General features: G+C 49.3%; 8 protein-coding genes across 8 annotated transcripts; 4 read left to right on the top strand and 4 right to left on the bottom strand.

The window, feature by feature from the left end:
* Positions 1 to 860: 860 nt before the first annotated feature.
* N7457_003604 (HECT-type E3 ubiquitin-protein ligase) lies at positions 861 to 4,565 on the top strand (the record flags this gene model as incomplete). The annotated part of the gene is made up of 3 exons (XM_057174649.1): positions 861 to 1,401; positions 1,479 to 3,593; positions 3,643 to 4,565. 3 exons carry the CDS (start codon positions 861 to 863, stop codon positions 4,563 to 4,565), a joined length of 3,579 nt encoding a protein of 1,192 aa, XP_057034800.1.
* A 344-nt stretch (positions 4,566 to 4,909) lies between these two features.
* N7457_003603 (MAPEG family protein) lies at positions 4,910 to 5,540 on the bottom strand (the record flags this gene model as incomplete). The annotated part of the gene is made up of 2 exons (XM_057174648.1): positions 4,910 to 5,396; positions 5,518 to 5,540. The coding sequence occupies 2 exons, from the start codon at positions 5,538 to 5,540 to the stop codon at positions 4,910 to 4,912; spliced, it is 510 nt and encodes a 169-aa protein (XP_057034799.1).
* Positions 5,541 to 6,222: 682 nt separating this feature from the next.
* On the bottom strand, positions 6,223 to 7,122 carry N7457_003602 (uncharacterized protein; the record flags this gene model as incomplete). Its single annotated transcript, XM_057174647.1, has 1 exon — positions 6,223 to 7,122. One exon carries the CDS (start codon positions 7,120 to 7,122, stop codon positions 6,223 to 6,225), a length of 900 nt encoding a protein of 299 aa, XP_057034798.1.
* A 463-nt stretch (positions 7,123 to 7,585) lies between these two features.
* Positions 7,586 to 8,501, bottom strand: N7457_003601 (uncharacterized protein; the record flags this gene model as incomplete). The annotated part of the gene is made up of 2 exons (XM_057174646.1): positions 7,586 to 8,248; positions 8,313 to 8,501. 2 exons carry the CDS (start codon positions 8,499 to 8,501, stop codon positions 7,586 to 7,588), a joined length of 852 nt encoding a protein of 283 aa, XP_057034797.1.
* A 585-nt stretch (positions 8,502 to 9,086) lies between these two features.
* Positions 9,087 to 10,028, top strand: N7457_003600 (uncharacterized protein; the record flags this gene model as incomplete). Its single annotated transcript, XM_057174645.1, has 1 exon — positions 9,087 to 10,028. One exon carries the CDS (start codon positions 9,087 to 9,089, stop codon positions 10,026 to 10,028), a length of 942 nt encoding a protein of 313 aa, XP_057034796.1.
* A 984-nt stretch (positions 10,029 to 11,012) lies between these two features.
* Positions 11,013 to 11,408, bottom strand: N7457_003599 (uncharacterized protein; the record flags this gene model as incomplete). Its single annotated transcript, XM_057174644.1, has 1 exon — positions 11,013 to 11,408. The coding sequence occupies one exon, from the start codon at positions 11,406 to 11,408 to the stop codon at positions 11,013 to 11,015; it is 396 nt and encodes a 131-aa protein (XP_057034795.1).
* A 515-nt stretch (positions 11,409 to 11,923) lies between these two features.
* Positions 11,924 to 13,314, top strand: N7457_003598 (NAD(P)/FAD-dependent oxidoreductase; the record flags this gene model as incomplete). The annotated part of the gene is made up of 3 exons (XM_057174643.1): positions 11,924 to 12,028; positions 12,085 to 12,210; positions 12,322 to 13,314. The coding sequence occupies 3 exons, from the start codon at positions 11,924 to 11,926 to the stop codon at positions 13,312 to 13,314; spliced, it is 1,224 nt and encodes a 407-aa protein (XP_057034794.1).
* Positions 13,315 to 14,110: 796 nt separating this feature from the next.
* Positions 14,111 to 15,559, top strand: N7457_003597 (uncharacterized protein; the record flags this gene model as incomplete). The annotated part of the gene is made up of 1 exon (XM_057174642.1): positions 14,111 to 15,559. One exon carries the CDS (start codon positions 14,111 to 14,113, stop codon positions 15,557 to 15,559), a length of 1,449 nt encoding a protein of 482 aa, XP_057034793.1.
* Between the last annotated feature and the right edge of the window lie 1,440 nt (positions 15,560 to 16,999).

Below are 16,999 nucleotides of genomic sequence, written 5' to 3'. Positions count from 1 at the left end.
ACGCTGGGCTCAACTTTAATCCAGGCAAGCCGGTTCTGTTGTTAGCCAAAAAGCCATCTTGTTCTATTTTCAATTCCCCTATTAACGAAGTATGACTGGTTCAACTCCATACCATTGGTACTGTAGACCGCGTAGACACGGCTTAGGGTCCACACGGAGTACTCCACAAGGCTTGAACCTATAGATATGTAACTAATTCTCGTGACTGGTTCCAAGGTTACCGCGGCTTTAGTGTCATCCCGCTGGCCTCGAGCCAAACAGGTGTTGAATGGTACATGTGGGTAGCGTGCCTTGGCGGATCGTTGTACTCGCTAGTAACACCTAGTACAAGGTGTGGCGGGAAGCTAAAGCAGATAGTCTATCGTGAGGAATTACTGAAGCCAATCAATCATGTCTCTTGGTGATTCTTGGGAAACAAGGATATCGTGTCTCACATAAATAGATGTGTGGGCTGCCCAGGTGCTATACATATTAGGTAGGTGGGTAATCCAAAAATAGGTATGTGCTGCCTGAGGCTCAACCTACTTCCTTCCCCCGGCCACTTTCCCAATCCGTCCACGGACTATGAGATGCTGCCATAACACTCCATCACTCTTCCTTGAGATTCCGAGGTGAGAAAGTTCTTTATTTGGGGGAACTTGACTCGATTACTGACTGCTCATCCCTGCAACAGACCAACGTGTTCTTTCCCTTGATCAAACAAAGAAGCAAAGCTCGCTTTACTCGACTGCCTCCCACTCCGTTCCCCGCGATATATTCGCATGTGTCCGGCAAAAGAAACAAGCTCCACGAGCTGGAACTCATATTGGAGAGGTTAAATCAGGTCGTGGAATCTAGATTCATCGAGTTGATATACCTCTATGCCGTCCCGATTTGAACGTCATCTGCCCATCCCTCCGAGCTCGACTTCTGGTACAGCCGCCATTCCTCTACACCCTTCCCAAATTTCCGGACCGGGAACTAGCCCAAATCTCCCGGTTCGGCCTCGCGATGCTCCGACCATGTCTCCAATAAATGGTAGTGTGCCCAAGCACTCGCACCACGGAGGCCATTCCCGCTCGATCAGCAATCCGTTCGCCGGATTTGGGCGCAGGCGGGACAAGGCAGCCGCTAAGCACAATAATTGGGATTCAGATTCGGATGATGATGAAGTAACCTTCCCTCTGGAACCCGAGTCGAATAGTCCTCGAAAGGGTGCAGCACGTGGAGGACCTGCAAATGATCTCGCCGAGGGCAAGTGCCAGACATGCGATGCTACGGTCCGATGGCCACGACACTTGAAGGTGTTTAGATGCTCCGACTGTTTAATGATCACAGATCTAGAATCGGATGCCCATGAAACAAAAAACTTGGGTGGTCGCCATGACAATTCTCCACATGGATCTCAGGGGGGCCGTCTAGGTCGGCAAGTAAAGGTAATAGCGTCAATGCTAATTGTGCTATATGCCACACGCAGAAAGGCTGACTTATGATTCCAGTGGTTCCTTTGACGGCCAACCAGACCCGGGGTATGATTGGAGGGTGTCTCAATATGTATTTTGATGACCTATTGGAAAATGGCTACCGGCCATGGTTGTCGCTGGACGACGACATACTGAACAAACCATTGCCTGCTCTTCCATCGACCCAAACACATGCCTCTAACTCAAAGAATCTATCGCCCCCGCATGCTGGTGATTCTCGGAGCCGTAGTGCTTCCCAGTCAAGCGAACGAGGGAGGCTTGCGGCATCAAAGGAGAAGTCGGCTCATTTAACACCAGAATCCGCTCGCTGGGAGGGTAACGACACACCTGCCAGAGCCCGTGCAAATTCAGATCTTCAATCATCTCCAAAATCCGCCAGCCGTCCGCAAGACAGCTCGCAAGCTACGAACGTGGATTGCCAAAGCCGAGACAATCAGTCATACGTATTCAAGCAGCTAGAGAATATCATCACTACTGCTTTCAAAGGCTGTGATTGCCTGAACGAATCTTTCCCCACATATCCACCATCTCGGTCGGCTCGATCCGCCAGTAATGGCAATCCGCCGAGAATGAAGATGGAAACCACCGCAATACCTGAACCTGCGCATGATGCCCCTGTCTTTGAGCCAGACGCGAAGACACTTCTTTTGGGGGACCTGACTGAGAACTCGGCTTGGTGGATGAATGAATGGGCTGAAGCTGAAGGCAAAAATCCTACATATTCCAAAGAAAAGAGTCCCCAGAAATCTCGAATGATATCATCCCGAAGTCCGAGAATTAATTGGGCCGAAGTAGCCCAATGGTATCATTCAATTCTGTCCGCGGGGAGCTCTTGGGCTGAACAGTGGAAGTCCAAAAAGCCTGATCCCACACGCTCAGAAGCGGCTTTGATACGAGCCAAGAGATGGGCAGCTATCGACCCATCTTTGATTGGGAGACAAATCAGCGATTCTCGTCTACATTTACAACGGACGCTGTTGAAAGCCACGGAGAACCTTCTCAAACGCCCACGCCGAGTTTTGAAAAATCCAGAAGACACCAGATTCTTGTTCATCTTGTTAGCAAATCCTCTTCTCTCTTCACCTGCCTCTTATCCCCAGAATACACCAAGCCCGTCGCCGCCTCGTGGTGCCAGGCGCCCCTCACACCCAAAAGACAATCCCAAATCGGCAGATCGAGACGGCAAGTCTCCACATAAAGAGTCATCTATACTTCCTTCTCGTCCAGAAAGCCCCAATCATCACTATGGGCTTATCAAACGAATCCTTGGACTCCTGTCCAACTTGCCCAATGACTGTCATCACTATTTCGTCTCTTGGGCTTCGCGTTTCTCTATTAGGCATTTCGAGCGATTGGTAGAACTTGTGGGTGGATTTCTCACTTACCGTTTGAGCCGCCAACATGGGCGAAAACGCCCCGGAAATCTTCAAGACGGAGATGATTTGATCCCGAGTTTTTCCAGTGCTTCGGGCAACACTCCTGCAGAACTTCATGCTGCTATTAATCGAAGAACCCCAAACAAGAAGTCTGGCAAAAAGACCGAGACGCCCATGATATACGCCGAGGACTGGCAGATCAGATCGGCCGCAAGGGTCATGTCATTATTCTTTACAGCGAACATCTCCACTGCCACGAGGAAATCTGATGGAACACCACGCAGCCTTGAAGCCCCCAAGAACCCAGGTCCCCGCCAGGGTCATATGATTCCAATCAGTACATTCTATAACACACTGCTGGACTATTCGGATTTGGTGGCAGACTTCGAAACCTGGGAATCCAAGGGCTCAAAGTTTTCGTTCTGCCAATATCCATTTCTCCTCAGCATCTGGGCCAAAATCCACATCATGGAGCATGATGCACGTCGTCAAATGGAAGTGAGAGCCCGCGACGCCTTTTTCAACAGTGTCCTGAGTTCTCAGGCAATTAGCCAGTATCTTGTATTGAAGGTACGGCGCGAGTGCTTGGTTGAAGACAGCCTCAAGGGAGTCAGTGAAGTTGTTGGCACTGGCCAAGAAGAAATCAAAAAGGGTCTCCGAATTGAATTCGTGGGTGAAGAAGGCATCGACGCTGGAGGTCTGCGGAAGGAGTGGTTCCTTCTGCTGGTCCGAGAGGTCTTTGACCCTCATCATGGTAAACTTCTTTCACTCCCAAAATTGAGTGATATGCTAATTCAAGATAGGTCTTTTCGTCTACGATGATGATTCGCAGTATTGCTACTTCAATCCCTATTGCTTCGAGTCATCTGAGCAATTCTTCTTAGTTGGGGTTCTTCTGGGACTCGCCATCTACAACTCCACTATTCTTGATATTGATCTTCCGCCATTTGCATTCAAGAAGTTGTTGTCGTCGGCGCCGCATACCAACGGGCCGCAAACGGCTAATTCCTTGCGTTCGACTTTCAAGTGCACTTTAGAAAATCTTGCCGAATACCGGCCAGCTCTCGCCAAAGGACTCCGGGGTCTTCTGGAATTCGAAGGCAATGTTGCGGAAACATTCTGCTACGATTTTGTTGCCCAGGTCGACCGCTATGGTGAGATCGTCACTGTGCCACTCTGTGCAAATGGTGAGAATCGGCCAGTGACCAATTCCAATCGGCGTGAGTTCGTGGACTGCTATGTCCAATACCTGCTAGACACATCCGTGTCTCGACAATTCGAGCCATTCAAACGCGGTTTCTTCACTGTCTGCGGTGGAAATGCTTTATCTTTGTTCCGACCAGAAGAGATCGAATTGCTAGTCTGCGGGTCTGATGAATCACTCGACGTCAATTCTCTTCGGGCTGTGGCCACGTATGACAACTGGTCTCATCCACGACCAGAGTCAGTTCCCGTAGTGCGATGGTTTTGGGATTTCTTCGAAAAGTCACCACCGCAAGCGCAGCGCAAGATTCTGACATTCATTACTGGCAGCGACCGAATTCCAGCAATGGGAGCCACGAGCCTCGTCATTCGACTTGCTTGTCTTGGAGATGACTGTCCTCGTTATCCGATTGCGCGTACGTGTTTCAACACACTGGGTCTTTACCGCTATTCAACTCTGGAGAAGTTCCAGCGAGTGCTCTGGGATGCGGTTGTCAACAGCGAAGGATTTGGTTTGAAATAGCGTCCTTGCTTTTGCTCCTAATTTGTGTCGGCCGTGTTTAGGGCCTTTATATAGACGCAGGACGCGGAATTGCGCGTGGGCATTTCATACTGGGAGTCGGAGTTTCTGTTTCTTTTCCTTTTCCTCTTTCCTCTTTCCTTTTCCTTTTCTGTCACGGCGTGCTGGAATTGTGTTCACTCTTGCTTGGTGGAATGTATATGCTCTGAATTGTTGATCGAGTCTTGATGACTCTTATTGCTAAGAGGAGCTTTCATTCGCATTCTCGGCCTTTTTCTTCTAGTCTTATGCTACATTTGCTAGAAACACAGCAAAATTGACATACACTATAGCTCTTTACAGTGATTTTAGGCCAACAGCCCCCCGGCCTTCCACAACAAGAAGAAACAACTAAGATTCCCCCACCACCACACCAACCCCCTCACCTGACTCCACGTCGGATGATCAATCAGAATATAGACAGCCCCATAGACAACGCGCGCAACGGTATACGACAACGCAGCAGCATTAATAGCCCGCCCAGGGACACCAGCCACCGACGCAAAAACCACACCCGCAACCACCAGCGGGAAATTCTCCACCGAATTAGCATGCGCCGCCTCATTCCGCTTAAGCATATCCAGCTGCCTGCGCGTAATCTTGCCATCCCGCACAGCCGCCTCGCCGTATTTCCCCAGGTCTTCGCGCGGCGAGACCTGGTGATCGATTCCGTACCATTGTTTCAGCGTACGGGAAGAGAGCACCCTGTACGCGAAGATGAAGTGGAAGGTTAGGAAATACAGGCCGTAGTTTGGGGTGGGGTTTGTGGAGGGAGGCCGATGTCCCTGGCCAGATCTTTGAACAAAGATTGCATTTTATTGAGATTCTAAGCACAGGACAGGGGGGAAAGGGACATCTGCACCATGGGATCTCTTTTTCAGTGATGGAGATAAGTCGTGGAAGAGGTGCGATATACCGCTTGCACGGCGGCAGTATCATTGACTAGGATCGTGAATCTGCTTTCGGGCTTTGGAATCCTGAAGAGTGGCCTGGGGAGGAGTCTATTGCAGCCCTCTAGGAAATGCGCTGTCTGGTTGGTCCGGTCGAGAGGCACTAGGGTGTGGCGGTCCTGACTTCGTCCCGACTAAACCTACTCCGTACGGAGTACAGAAGGAAATAAGACAAGAATAGTTTCTGCGCCAACGTTAATGATGGATTGGTAGATAATGCGAGTATTGTTCATAAGTAAAGAGATCCCGGGCACACCGTCTTCCAGATCAGTCACAATACTTCCCTGTACATAATAAGATTTAACGACCTACTCTTGCGACTACTTTTTGATGGCCGTCAATTTTCACTATGCTCCTCCTATTTCTTGGGAGTTCACTCCGCTCCCAAAGATAGCTCTTGGCTACTAGGGAAGAGAGAGATAGAGAAGAGGAAAGTCTCTTATTCTTCTGTCTCTGGGAAAGCTGGGGCTTTATAGCCTCTAAGCTAGTAAACAACTATCAGGCGCAGTGTGCACAAAGAGAGTCCTGGACCAACAGGCACTGGGAGGCATCTCAACAATAGCGCACCCAAGCATGGTGACGAAAGACTGGAAGGAACAGAATCCATCTGGCACGGGGAGGTGGCGGGCAACCTCTAGGGTGACTGACGGGCGCTTTGGGGATCCAGGACATCAAAACGCCGAAAATTGAATTTCCCAGATTAACTGGGCAATCTCCTTGAGCTCTTGCTCATGAACGAGTATGTCGTCCTCCTTAGGAGGTTCTGCGGGTCTGAGGAAAAAAAGGTGGAAGGGAATGAGGAGTGGGCTACCGGTCACTGTGACTTCGTCACCTTCACTGCTTTCGATGATCTCGATGGTTTGGAAGTTTTCGATCTCTGCCTTGGCACTATCATACTGCCATCTTTCGATGGTAATCCTAGGCCGCCGTCGGTCTGCTTTTATGGCTAGCACGACCTTCGCGAGACCATCGATTGGGTCGAGCCACCGGTTGGTATCACGAAGCAACTTGGTGTACGTTTCAGTGACTGCTATTTCAACTACCACGGTTGGTCTGCGCGGGCTTCCAGGTGGTGGTGGCCTTGGACCCCATGCCTCATCTGGTTGCTTGGAACCGTTGGCCACAGGAATCGTGGTGCTGCGGTAGTGGTAGACCGATCTTTCCAGCCCCATCGGACCCAACGCTCGTACAATAGCCGTATGGAAAGCAGCAGATAGCTCTTCGTGTTCGTGAAGCACCATTTTGACGGCTAGTGAATTAATGCTTCGATCGAACGTAGTGCGGATAGAAAGCTTTGGTTCAATATTCGGATCTAGGAAGTCACGATCGTGCGTAGCCGTATCAATAGAGAAAATGATATACTCAGTGGCATCTTCAGGCTCCTCTGAAGCATCTAAGTTTCCATCATTGTATATTGCCTCGGACATAGTTTTAATCGAATGCATTGAACGATAAAGGCGCTCGCGCTCAAGATCGACGATTTGGGCAAAGTCTTCTTTTCGATAGGTATACCGTCTGACAGATAAAGGTAGCCCTTCCGGGCCACAGTTAGCTTCGTTGAGTTCAGACATTGCATAGATTTTTAGTAGGATGTATGAGGAATATGAAATTCTCTTCGTCGGACTCATAAGAAACATATGTGGCGGAACTCTTGGAATATGATCATCATTACACGGGCACTCAAAAAGCCAAGTGCGCTAAACCTACGGAGTAGTGAGACCAAGAAGGGTTCTAGCGGAAAAACCGACAGGCATGTCTTTTGCGCGATAAACCTATTCAACCAGCCAGAGGTCCATCGATATGGTAATGGGAACGGTTGTTGTCTCGATGCGCGCAAGGGTTCAGATTGACTAGAAGCGTCTTGTCTCTAAGACCCAGATATACTGGCTTGAGTACAATAGACCTTTCCTTATTATGTCTCTTAGGTTTCTTCCAATTGATTTTATACAATTTTCTTTCCTCTAGCACGCGGAGTCTTTTTCAGGGATCGTTCACCAGACAAGAATGACCGGCTTTATATCTACATGTACTAGCTCACAGTCTCACGTCTTGAGTGTATGGGGGACCTCGGCTTCCACCCTCCTGATAAGCAGGACCGACTTCTCCGCGCTCACCTTCAAAGTCCCCTTTCCAAACACGCTCAAACCAAGCGCCATCATAAATGCTCTCCGATCCATCATCCTGCACCCGCCATTGCCTGACCACATTCCCACGGTCGTCCAAAAACACATGCAACAAACCCCCACCATTCACCGCGACATCATCCTCCACATACATATGGGTAACAACACACTCGGCCTGATACAGAGCGTAGGGCTCAAGTGGGTTGTCATCCCAGTCACCGTCTTCGGCATCCTCTATCGCGTCCCTGAGGCTCTCCTCTCTGATCTCAAAATTGACCCGCTCATTTGCGACACGCTCAGGAAATATTTCCAGAGCAGCTGCTAAATCCAGGCCACCGAAGATACTTTCATCGTCAAGGACAACCCCATCATAAGTTACCCATTCTGCGAGTTTATTGGCAGACCATAGAGCATTATGACCCTCTTCATTCGTGTAGCAGAGACGAAGCCAGCAGCCATTGTCGGCAGTGGTGCTATGACCGTAGACACGCAGTGCTTCAGGCCTTGCAGGCCGAAGAATATCATCTATTTGAGCTTGAGTAGGAGAGGGTGGTGCATTGCCTGGTCGATAAGGCTAATAATTTGATATTCAGTGAGTTCAATGTTGTGGTCTTTTACGAGGTATAGAGGGCATTCACCTGTCTTCCTTCGCATCCCAATGCGAGAAATTGGCGTAAAAGCCTTTTGCGACGGTCGGCGGGGGATTCAGTGGAGGCTGAGGGGTCTGGGTGAGGCTTTTCCCATTCGGAAAGCAAATAAATATCGAATGTAGTCTTCCCCCAAGCAGGTATCCGGGGGGTATGTTTTTCAATGAAGTGGAGTGGCATTTTGTCCTTCGTCGCGTGGCGTGGGAGTTCTTGAAGATACACGGAGAAACACACCAGGCATAATATAACTAGTCCGAGATTTAGCCATTCTATACTTGGAAGGGATCACTGCGTCCGTTACGTCGGGTATAGCGCTGTTCTAGCACCGCAGTGGCCCCTTTTACGGGCACGTTCGGCTATCCTTAGACCTCCAGCCCACAAAGCCCAAAGCTCAAAGCCCAACCCCCAACCTGCAAATGGGCTGGGCTTTGGGCCCGCTCCCTTTCCGGTTACGTCCCAAGGTTAACAGTCAATTACGCTTTTCAATGAAAATAATAACGTCACTGCTAAGCTTCCTTAGCTGCCGACTACCTGATTTATTAGATAGTCAATCAGAAATTAGATTCCTATCTATTTCAACCACCTCAGGACTATCATCACTTCTCCGTATTGTACTATGTACACGGCCCGATACCCGTGGAATTTACTGCTACGAAGATGTTTTCCAGATCATCTGAACTCCTTCATAGAGATAGTTTCTTGGAAGACCTCCCCTCAAATATACCAAAGTACAAATATGAAGGAGAAACGCAATTCTGTATGATCATGGATATAGAGCTCCGCCGGCTTGAGAAGTCCATGATTGCTCAATCCCAGCATCCAAGTCCCCCTGAGGGGAAGACCGACGACCCGGGAGTTAAGGACGATTCCCTGTTGTCTCGTCACATCCAAAGGGGGAATACACAGCAGACCTATTCACATCGAGTCACACGTTCCTTCCTAAAAAGCGAAAACGAATCGCTCAACTTGGTTTCTGTTCACCAGCGGAGCGACCAACTTGATCAAACAGATAATATTCCAGACGGCGAGCTTCCCAGCGATTGCATCCTCTTCTACATCTCTGGCCGTGCAATTCAGTCCGATATCCTTGATTCCCCTGTACTGTCTCGCCCCAACCGCTACTCCTTCGATCTCGCAGCAAACTTTCTACTTGTGAAGATGGTTACAATAATCCACTCTGACATCAGCCAGTTCGCTAACCTCGCCCTAACCCGCGTTATTATCCAGATGGGTCTTGCAGCCAACGTTCGCTTCTACGCCGGGGCTACAATCGGGGAAGAGGGCCAGGGCAAAGAGGCAGATCAAGGCTGGGGACCTCTCCCAGCCCCTCAAGGCTTTCCCGATAAGCCTACGGTGACCCTAGAGGTCGGAGTTTCTGAGTCGCACATAAAGCTCCAGCGGGACGTTGACTGGTGGCTGCACCCGGCCAAAGGCAATGTCAACGCAACACTCATAATCAAGGTCGACAGGAAGCGTCCCCGGCTTATGATTGATCGATGGGAGCGTATTGATGGAGTAGTTCAAAGCACTCAACGGACCGAAATATCAAAGGTCAATGGACAAGTGGAATTGACCAATGACTCTCTGACCATTCCCTTTGAATCTCTTTTCCTACGGCAACCAACTGGAAATGAGATAGACATTACTCTGGATAGAGGGACTCTTGAAGAACTAGCTGATAGAACGTGGCGTTTACAAGGGCTCTAAGATTGGTTTCTCAGATCGTTCCTCGCTAGTTGTTCACTGGATATTATACTTATCCAAGATTTAACTCTTTTGTTGATCTTTTTCTCTTCCTCCGCCTTCTCACTTTCATGTAATATGGAGGCTACCCAATATTTTATTCGCTGAAGAGTCTTTGAGTAACACAAAACAATTCATCCCTGCCTCCGCGGTTGTGAGATCGATAGGGTTGAGCACTACGCTACTTCTCTAAGCAAGCTCCACTTGAAAGACTTTCTGTTCGTCGAGCAGAACACCAGATCGCCATATATATTGATTTCAGCATGACAGATGTAGGCAAAGAAGAAAGATGTGGGTCGTTTCGTGTCAGGATACTGATTGAGCTGCTTCATAACAGTATCAAGTAACCTCCAGTTGGGTCTCTTGGCGTTTGCTTGAATTTCAAAGAGAGTAGGTACGATCCCCAAACAGTCAGTTAGAGTGTGACCTAGCGAGACTGCATCTTTGGAAACTCCTGTATCATTGGCTTTCTATCACATAATAAGGGGTGTCGTATGGGCATAAACACTATCACGACTGTCAATTGCTTTGTGCAACGCTATCTGTAAATTCGGAGCTGGGATCTTTCTCTTAGAAGATACCTAGGGATCGGATGAGATGTAGTTTAGACGGAGAGGTGGGTGGCGGTGGAACTATACGGGTTGACACTAGGTAAGTTTGGATCGGGTAAGTAGAATATCTCTCCAGGTCCAAAAAGGAAACTGCGGTGGATTCTGAGGGACAGGAAAGCTTCTAGGTTATTCATAAAAATTGTCAACCTTGGAGAAGGGAACATTCGCTAGGAGGAATAGAATCCAAAGAACTATGCTTAGAAAGGAATAGTAAGAGTCAGATAGTGGAAAGGAAAGAATTAAACAGATTTATAGGTTTAACGGTAAGCATTCGGGATGAAAGAAAGATCGATATCTATATTGGTTTAATCATATGAAACAAATTCCACACATATACCTATTCCCCATTGATGGGCACATTGTCCCACCACGGGTGGTCCCCAAGAATCCTCGCAGTATCGAGAGTTTCCCTAGAAGCCATAATCTCTTCCCAATGCCAATCGGCAATTTCAGCTGCGCGCGCCATAATATCAACATGTGCAAGAGCAGGGTCTCCCACAACGGGCAAAGACAGGCAGTATGGATTCTTGTGATGCTGGGGCTCGGTCCCGATAGTAGCCACTCCGGACCGGCATTGCTCACCCATGAGGCGCATCATGCTCTCACCGCTGTTGGGTCGAGTGCGGCCGCCAAATCGGCTGAAGTCTACGGTCACCCAGTGAACGTGTTCCTGCATATCAGGCTCGATGATGTTCGTGCCGTCTGCACGGGAAAACATACCTCGGCGGGGCATTTTGGATTAGTTGGGTGTGTTGGTTTGAAAAGGTTGAGTTGATGTCGTTGGCTTGAGATGGTTGATTCAGGATGGCTGGAGGTGTACTCGCTGTGTGATAGTGGGGTTAGCTGATGGGATGGAAGGCTGTTTATATAGGCAGTAAGTAGTGATCCGATGTAAAGTACTGCAGTGTTCGACTCATTGTTGCAGACAATAGCTTTTTATTTCTTTCAAATCTATATCCGGCTTGTTATCTTTGTCGATATATATATACATAGCCGACACTCTCCACCTTCTCTTTCGCTTTTTGCTTGTAGAACGTTCCAAGGGTCCAGATAAAAGGAAAAGAGAAGGAAGAGAAAGCCAAACAGGACATGATTGTATATAAAGACTGGTATAGATCGCAGGGTCATCTATGATCCGGGCTCGGGATCGCGTCATGTCTCCCGAGGCCCACAGTGAGAACGCGGGGGAGCTCCTTCCGATTCTTTCGTTCCTTCCCTTGCAGACTGGTCAACTGCGCCTTCCCAAAAATGGCATGTGCCCTGTTGAGGAACAATCGCGTGAAGCAGATGTTTAAGCTCCCCATCCGCTCCTTTTCCACCACGCGACCTATCAATGCGGACTTCACTCATGCGGTACAGTGCACCTGAGATCGCGAATGGGACAAATAGCTAATCCGACTCAATTACAGGTGATTGGTGCAGGTGTAGTCGGTCTCGCGACCGCAAGGCAGCTCGCAGCTCGCGAAGGTACCTCGACTATTCTGCTAGAGCGCCATGATGCGGTGGGCACAGAGACGAGTAGTCGCAACTCCGAGGTATGCATCCACACATACACCAGCTATGATAAGACCGCTCAAACATGCCTTGAGAACAACAAGCAGCCAATTACAAATTATACATGTGACTAATACCCCCTCACCGACCAGGTAATCCACGCAGGTCTATACTATCCCGCAAATTCCCTCAAAACGCGCCTCTGCATCCACGGCCGTAACCTCCTCTACGACCTCTGCGCCCAAAACAGCATCCCCCACCGCAACACCAAAAAATGGATTGTTGCCCAAACCCCTGAGCAATGGGAGGCCTGTCTGAAAGTGCACACCCACGCACAAGCCCTCGGCGACGCCCCGACCCGACTTATCGGACGGGACGAAGCGCTGCGCCGTGAACCAGACGTCAGGGCTGAGGCAGGCATTGTAGAGAGCGAGACAACGGGTATTGTAGACAGCCACTCGCTTATGACGTTCCTGCAAGGCGACTTTGAGGACCGTGGCGGCGACGTCGCGCTCAAGACGCGCGTGACGGCTGTCGAGGCTATTGATGGCGGTCGTGGTGGGTATAAGATCACCGCTATCTCTGAGGATGGATCTGAGACTTCTATCACGGCGGAAACGCTGGTTAATAGTGCCGGTCATGGTGCTTGCGCGATTAGCAACATGCTCCTCCCCCAGGAGCGTCATCTCGTCCCGCATTATGCCAAGGGAACATATTTCTCGTATGCGGCGTCTAGGCCGAAGACTTCGGTTTTGGTTTATCCGGCGACGCTGCCTGGAACGGGTGGACTGGGGACGCATTTGACGCTTGATATGGGTGGACGTGTTCGCTTTGGGCCGGATGTTGAGTGGGTGGACAGTCCGGATGATTTGATTCCCAGCGCTGCGCGTTTGGAGAAGGCATTGTTGGAGATCAAAGCTTATCTGCCTGGTGTTGATATTGATGCCATTACCTTGGATTACTGTGGCATTCGGCCCAAGTTGGGGAGAGGTGGTGCTGTTAACGAGGGTAAGGGATTCCAGGACTTTATTATACGCGAGGAAGAGGATCTACCTGGGTTTGTTAACTTATTGGGTATTGAGAGCCCGGGCCTGACGAGTTCTTTGGCTATTGGAGAGATGGTTGATGATATCTTGTACCGTTGAGTATTTCTTTTGCATTTGGCGTGGCTGTTTGTATTTACTACATCCCTTCTTTTTGCTTATATATAAATTCATAGAAGAAAGAATGCACACTTTTATATAAGTCATCCTAATCAACGGTCAATTGTGTACTATTGAGAGAACGTGTATCGGATACTGGGGGGCAGAGAAAGAGTTAGGCGGACAAATTATGTACATATTCTTATGGCAATATGTACACCGCCCCGCTCTCGGATTCAACCTCCGAGGGAAACCACAGTCCTCATAAGTATCGAGCAAGAATTCAAGTTTATCATCAAGTCGATTCCTTTTCATCGTATTTCATCAGTAGTTTGTCTTGTCTTTGTCTTTGTCGAAGGAGACCCCCTGGATTAAATTACGCTCACAGGAACGGCCTGAGATTGCGACAGGCAGATTGGCCAGATTTTCTCCAGGGCTGTTGTGACCAAGTTCCTGCTTAGTCAGGGCCCAGACCGTCCCAAGCTGCCTCAGGCAGAAGACCCATTCCCGCCAGATTGGCCAATCCACAGGCCAAGCTCATAAAGCTACTGCCCAATTCCTCAACGCCAGCACAGGTGTATTCCCGCTACTCCGTACACCCACCATCTTCCTCTGAACCACCAAAGCGGCTGGGCGGAAAATATCCCAGACTTAACACAAATCTCCGGCATTTCCCAGCTTTCCCCAGTCTGACGTCGTAGCATCACGGCTCAAGACCGAAACCTTGGAACCTACGACACCCTGATCCTTTGTGGTTGAGCGGCAGCGATAAGTAATCAACCCCTCAGCAATCGGCATAATGGTAACTCCAATAGCGTCTCCGATCCGACTATCCCCACACGTTCAGTCTATCCAACGAAGCTCACCCTACACTAACATATATGGTAATGCGCCTGTTAGTCCACTTCGCGCCCGAGAAAACACCCAACACTTACGGGATATGCTCCCTCATTCCCATCCTGAACAAAAATGCTGGAAAAATCCTGGCGGCTGGGGTGCACGTCACTTGAACGATATGGCGCCGTTCACGCTTTGGGATGAGCAAAACAACCAGTTCCGCCACCCCTCATGTCAGGACTGGACCTGGATCCGTAGTAAGTTCGGGGAGGGAACAGTGCACATGTCCGGGTGGTTTATTTGTGTGGAGACGGCCTCTCCACCCCAACCAATACCACTGACCCTTGGAACGATGCCTGTTATATTCGTGCCCCCGGGTGAGATGTTTAGGGAACCAATTCCCCTATCTGGATATTCGAATCCTCGTGTTTCTGATCCCTGTCCCACTGTCCGGTGGCCCAAATTGACCAATCCGACTAAGAGTCAGACAGTGGCTGTGCTTACTGCTATCGCGCCACTTGCTCGTGTGAGAGCTGCTATTTTTCTCCCGGCCTGGACTATCTTCGAACTTGAGTTTGGAGATGGCCGGAGCTACGAGAAACGATCACTTCCCGGGGTCGTGGCAGGCCGAACAGCACTCTACCACCATGGAGATGAACCATTTTCTAGCACCATGAGAAGCTTTACCCGCCCTCGCTTTATTGACCCATCCCAGGAATCAGCCGTTGGTGCTGCACCACAAGATGACTCAAACTACCTTCGGCGGTCGGTTCTTACACCAGGATGTAGAATCGAGAGTGGTTCTGGACTCCCAGGTACCCCAACTGAATTCACAAACGCTGCAACCACGTGTGGTATCAGAATTCGCAATCTCACGGGCGAAGAAATGCTGACAGTCGCCAACCATGGGTTCCTCTCATCCCAGGAAGTATACCACCCATCTGTGAATGGAGGAGATCTTATCGGCAAGGTCGTCGATGCCCGCCCTGAGCTTGACATCGCTCTCGTCAAGCTAACACCTGCTGCCTCATCTAGCTTCACTAATTCCTGCTACTTTCAAGCCGAACCACCTACTCGGCTCCTAGAAATGTCCCAAATCTCCCAAGGCTCATGGAGTGAAGTGGACGGCATGAGCTCAGGGCTCTTCAGCATGATGAACATTGGTACCAAAACCATACGACCGATACTTCCAGCTGGCCATCCCGAACTCGAATTTGAAAAATGGGATACCATATCGGTGGATCTCGTTTTTGGGAATGTTAATAGGGCTATCTCTGAAGGTGTGTGTGGCGCCCCAATCGTAGACATTGAAACAGGTGGGGTATCCGGCTTTTTCCATCTGAGCGATGGGGTCTTTGCTTATAGTGCTGTTCTTGATGATCTGGTGGCCGAGGGATGGGGATTAGTGTGAATGTGGAGTTCTGGGCTATTATCGCCGGATGCTTTAGTATCTTCGGGAGACTTGCTGCTAGCTTGCTATTCTGTTTACCTTGTACCCCTTACGAGTTTATTTTATGTATTATTCGGATCTGGAACATGCCACAAAGCATGTGGTTTTACTGAGCACGATGCCCATGATGAATGAGAGTTGCGATAAGGAATGGAGAAAGGAGGACCAAGACTGCCCAGCTGGAGGTGTTCTCCACTCGGAGTTAGATTCCAAACTAAATTCTGATGCTCGTTTCTGGCTCAATCCAAATTATGGCAATGCAAGAATATGCTTGACTCTACGGATTGGTAGGGATAAGCCAGCAATCTGGATCGAGAAATGGCAAGTTCGGAATGGCAGACCACATCGTACTCAAGTCATCGGGAAGACTAAAGTGGGAAGTCGGGTGACTGTGACCAATCACCCTCTAACCATAACATACCATGATTTGCTTCTTCGGCCACCATCTTTGCCCGTGGAAAGAGACATTGAAATCCCTGAGGCTGAACTTGAAGACGTGGCCGACCAAATCAAGGATATGCAGGGCTGGTAGCCCTCTACGGGCGTATTCTAAAGCCATCCTTGGAATTTGAACACATCCAGCAATCTAACATCTTTAGTCTCGTCCTCCATTCACTTCCTCTTTTGGCTCTGCGCTGCACTACCCTGTCCCTCCAGTTCTTGATTGGAACTCATCCGACTAGAAGGCTTTCCACAGAGCTCGTCCAGATGCTACCCGAGCCCCTGCACTGGGCATGTGTACATTCTCTATGGGCCTGAGCACATAGAAGGTTGGTGAATAATGTAAAGAAAAAGAACAAGAATGATTAGATTATATTGACAATTAATCAAACAAACAGGCCTGGGAAAATCTATGAATTGCTTCAAGCATCAGAATCTCAGTCCCACCATGCAAGAAAGGCCACCAGTCCGAAATGAACCTGCAGGTAAGCCCAAAAAGCATTAAAAGACCGCCTTCATTTCCAATCATCAAACAAACAGCTATCTCCGAAAGAGCAAAGATCGACTGATACGGACAGACCCTCGAGCAACCAGCGATCTAAGATACTCTGCTGACAATTCCGCAGCCGCGAGAATGGACTCTTTATCATAGTGCTCGCCAGGGACTTGGATAGAGATGCACAGTGGATGTTCATGATGCATAGCATGGTGAGTGATGCTGACGACTCTTGTTCGGATGCAGGTCACAACGGTATGCATGATGGCTAGGTCATCGCAGCGGTAGTCGTGCGCGGCGAGGAATACATTTACCCAGGCAGTGTTTTGTCGGGGGCTGTATTCGGGCTCTCGCATTGGTCTTCCATTGAGATAAAACATGCCTTGGGAGTATTATGTTAGTAGGTTGATGGGCATATGGCCTGGAGAGCTGACCTTGGGTTCTGGTAGTTGGCGAAACTGACT

The sequence above is a fragment of the Penicillium paradoxum genome (assembly GCF_028828445.1).
Source record: "Penicillium paradoxum strain IBT 22861 chromosome Unknown utg000003l_segment0_segment0, whole genome shotgun sequence".
NCBI classification, from domain to species: domain Eukaryota; kingdom Fungi; phylum Ascomycota; class Eurotiomycetes; order Eurotiales; family Aspergillaceae; genus Penicillium; species Penicillium paradoxum.
This window is presented reverse-complemented; position numbering and strand designations above follow the sequence as displayed.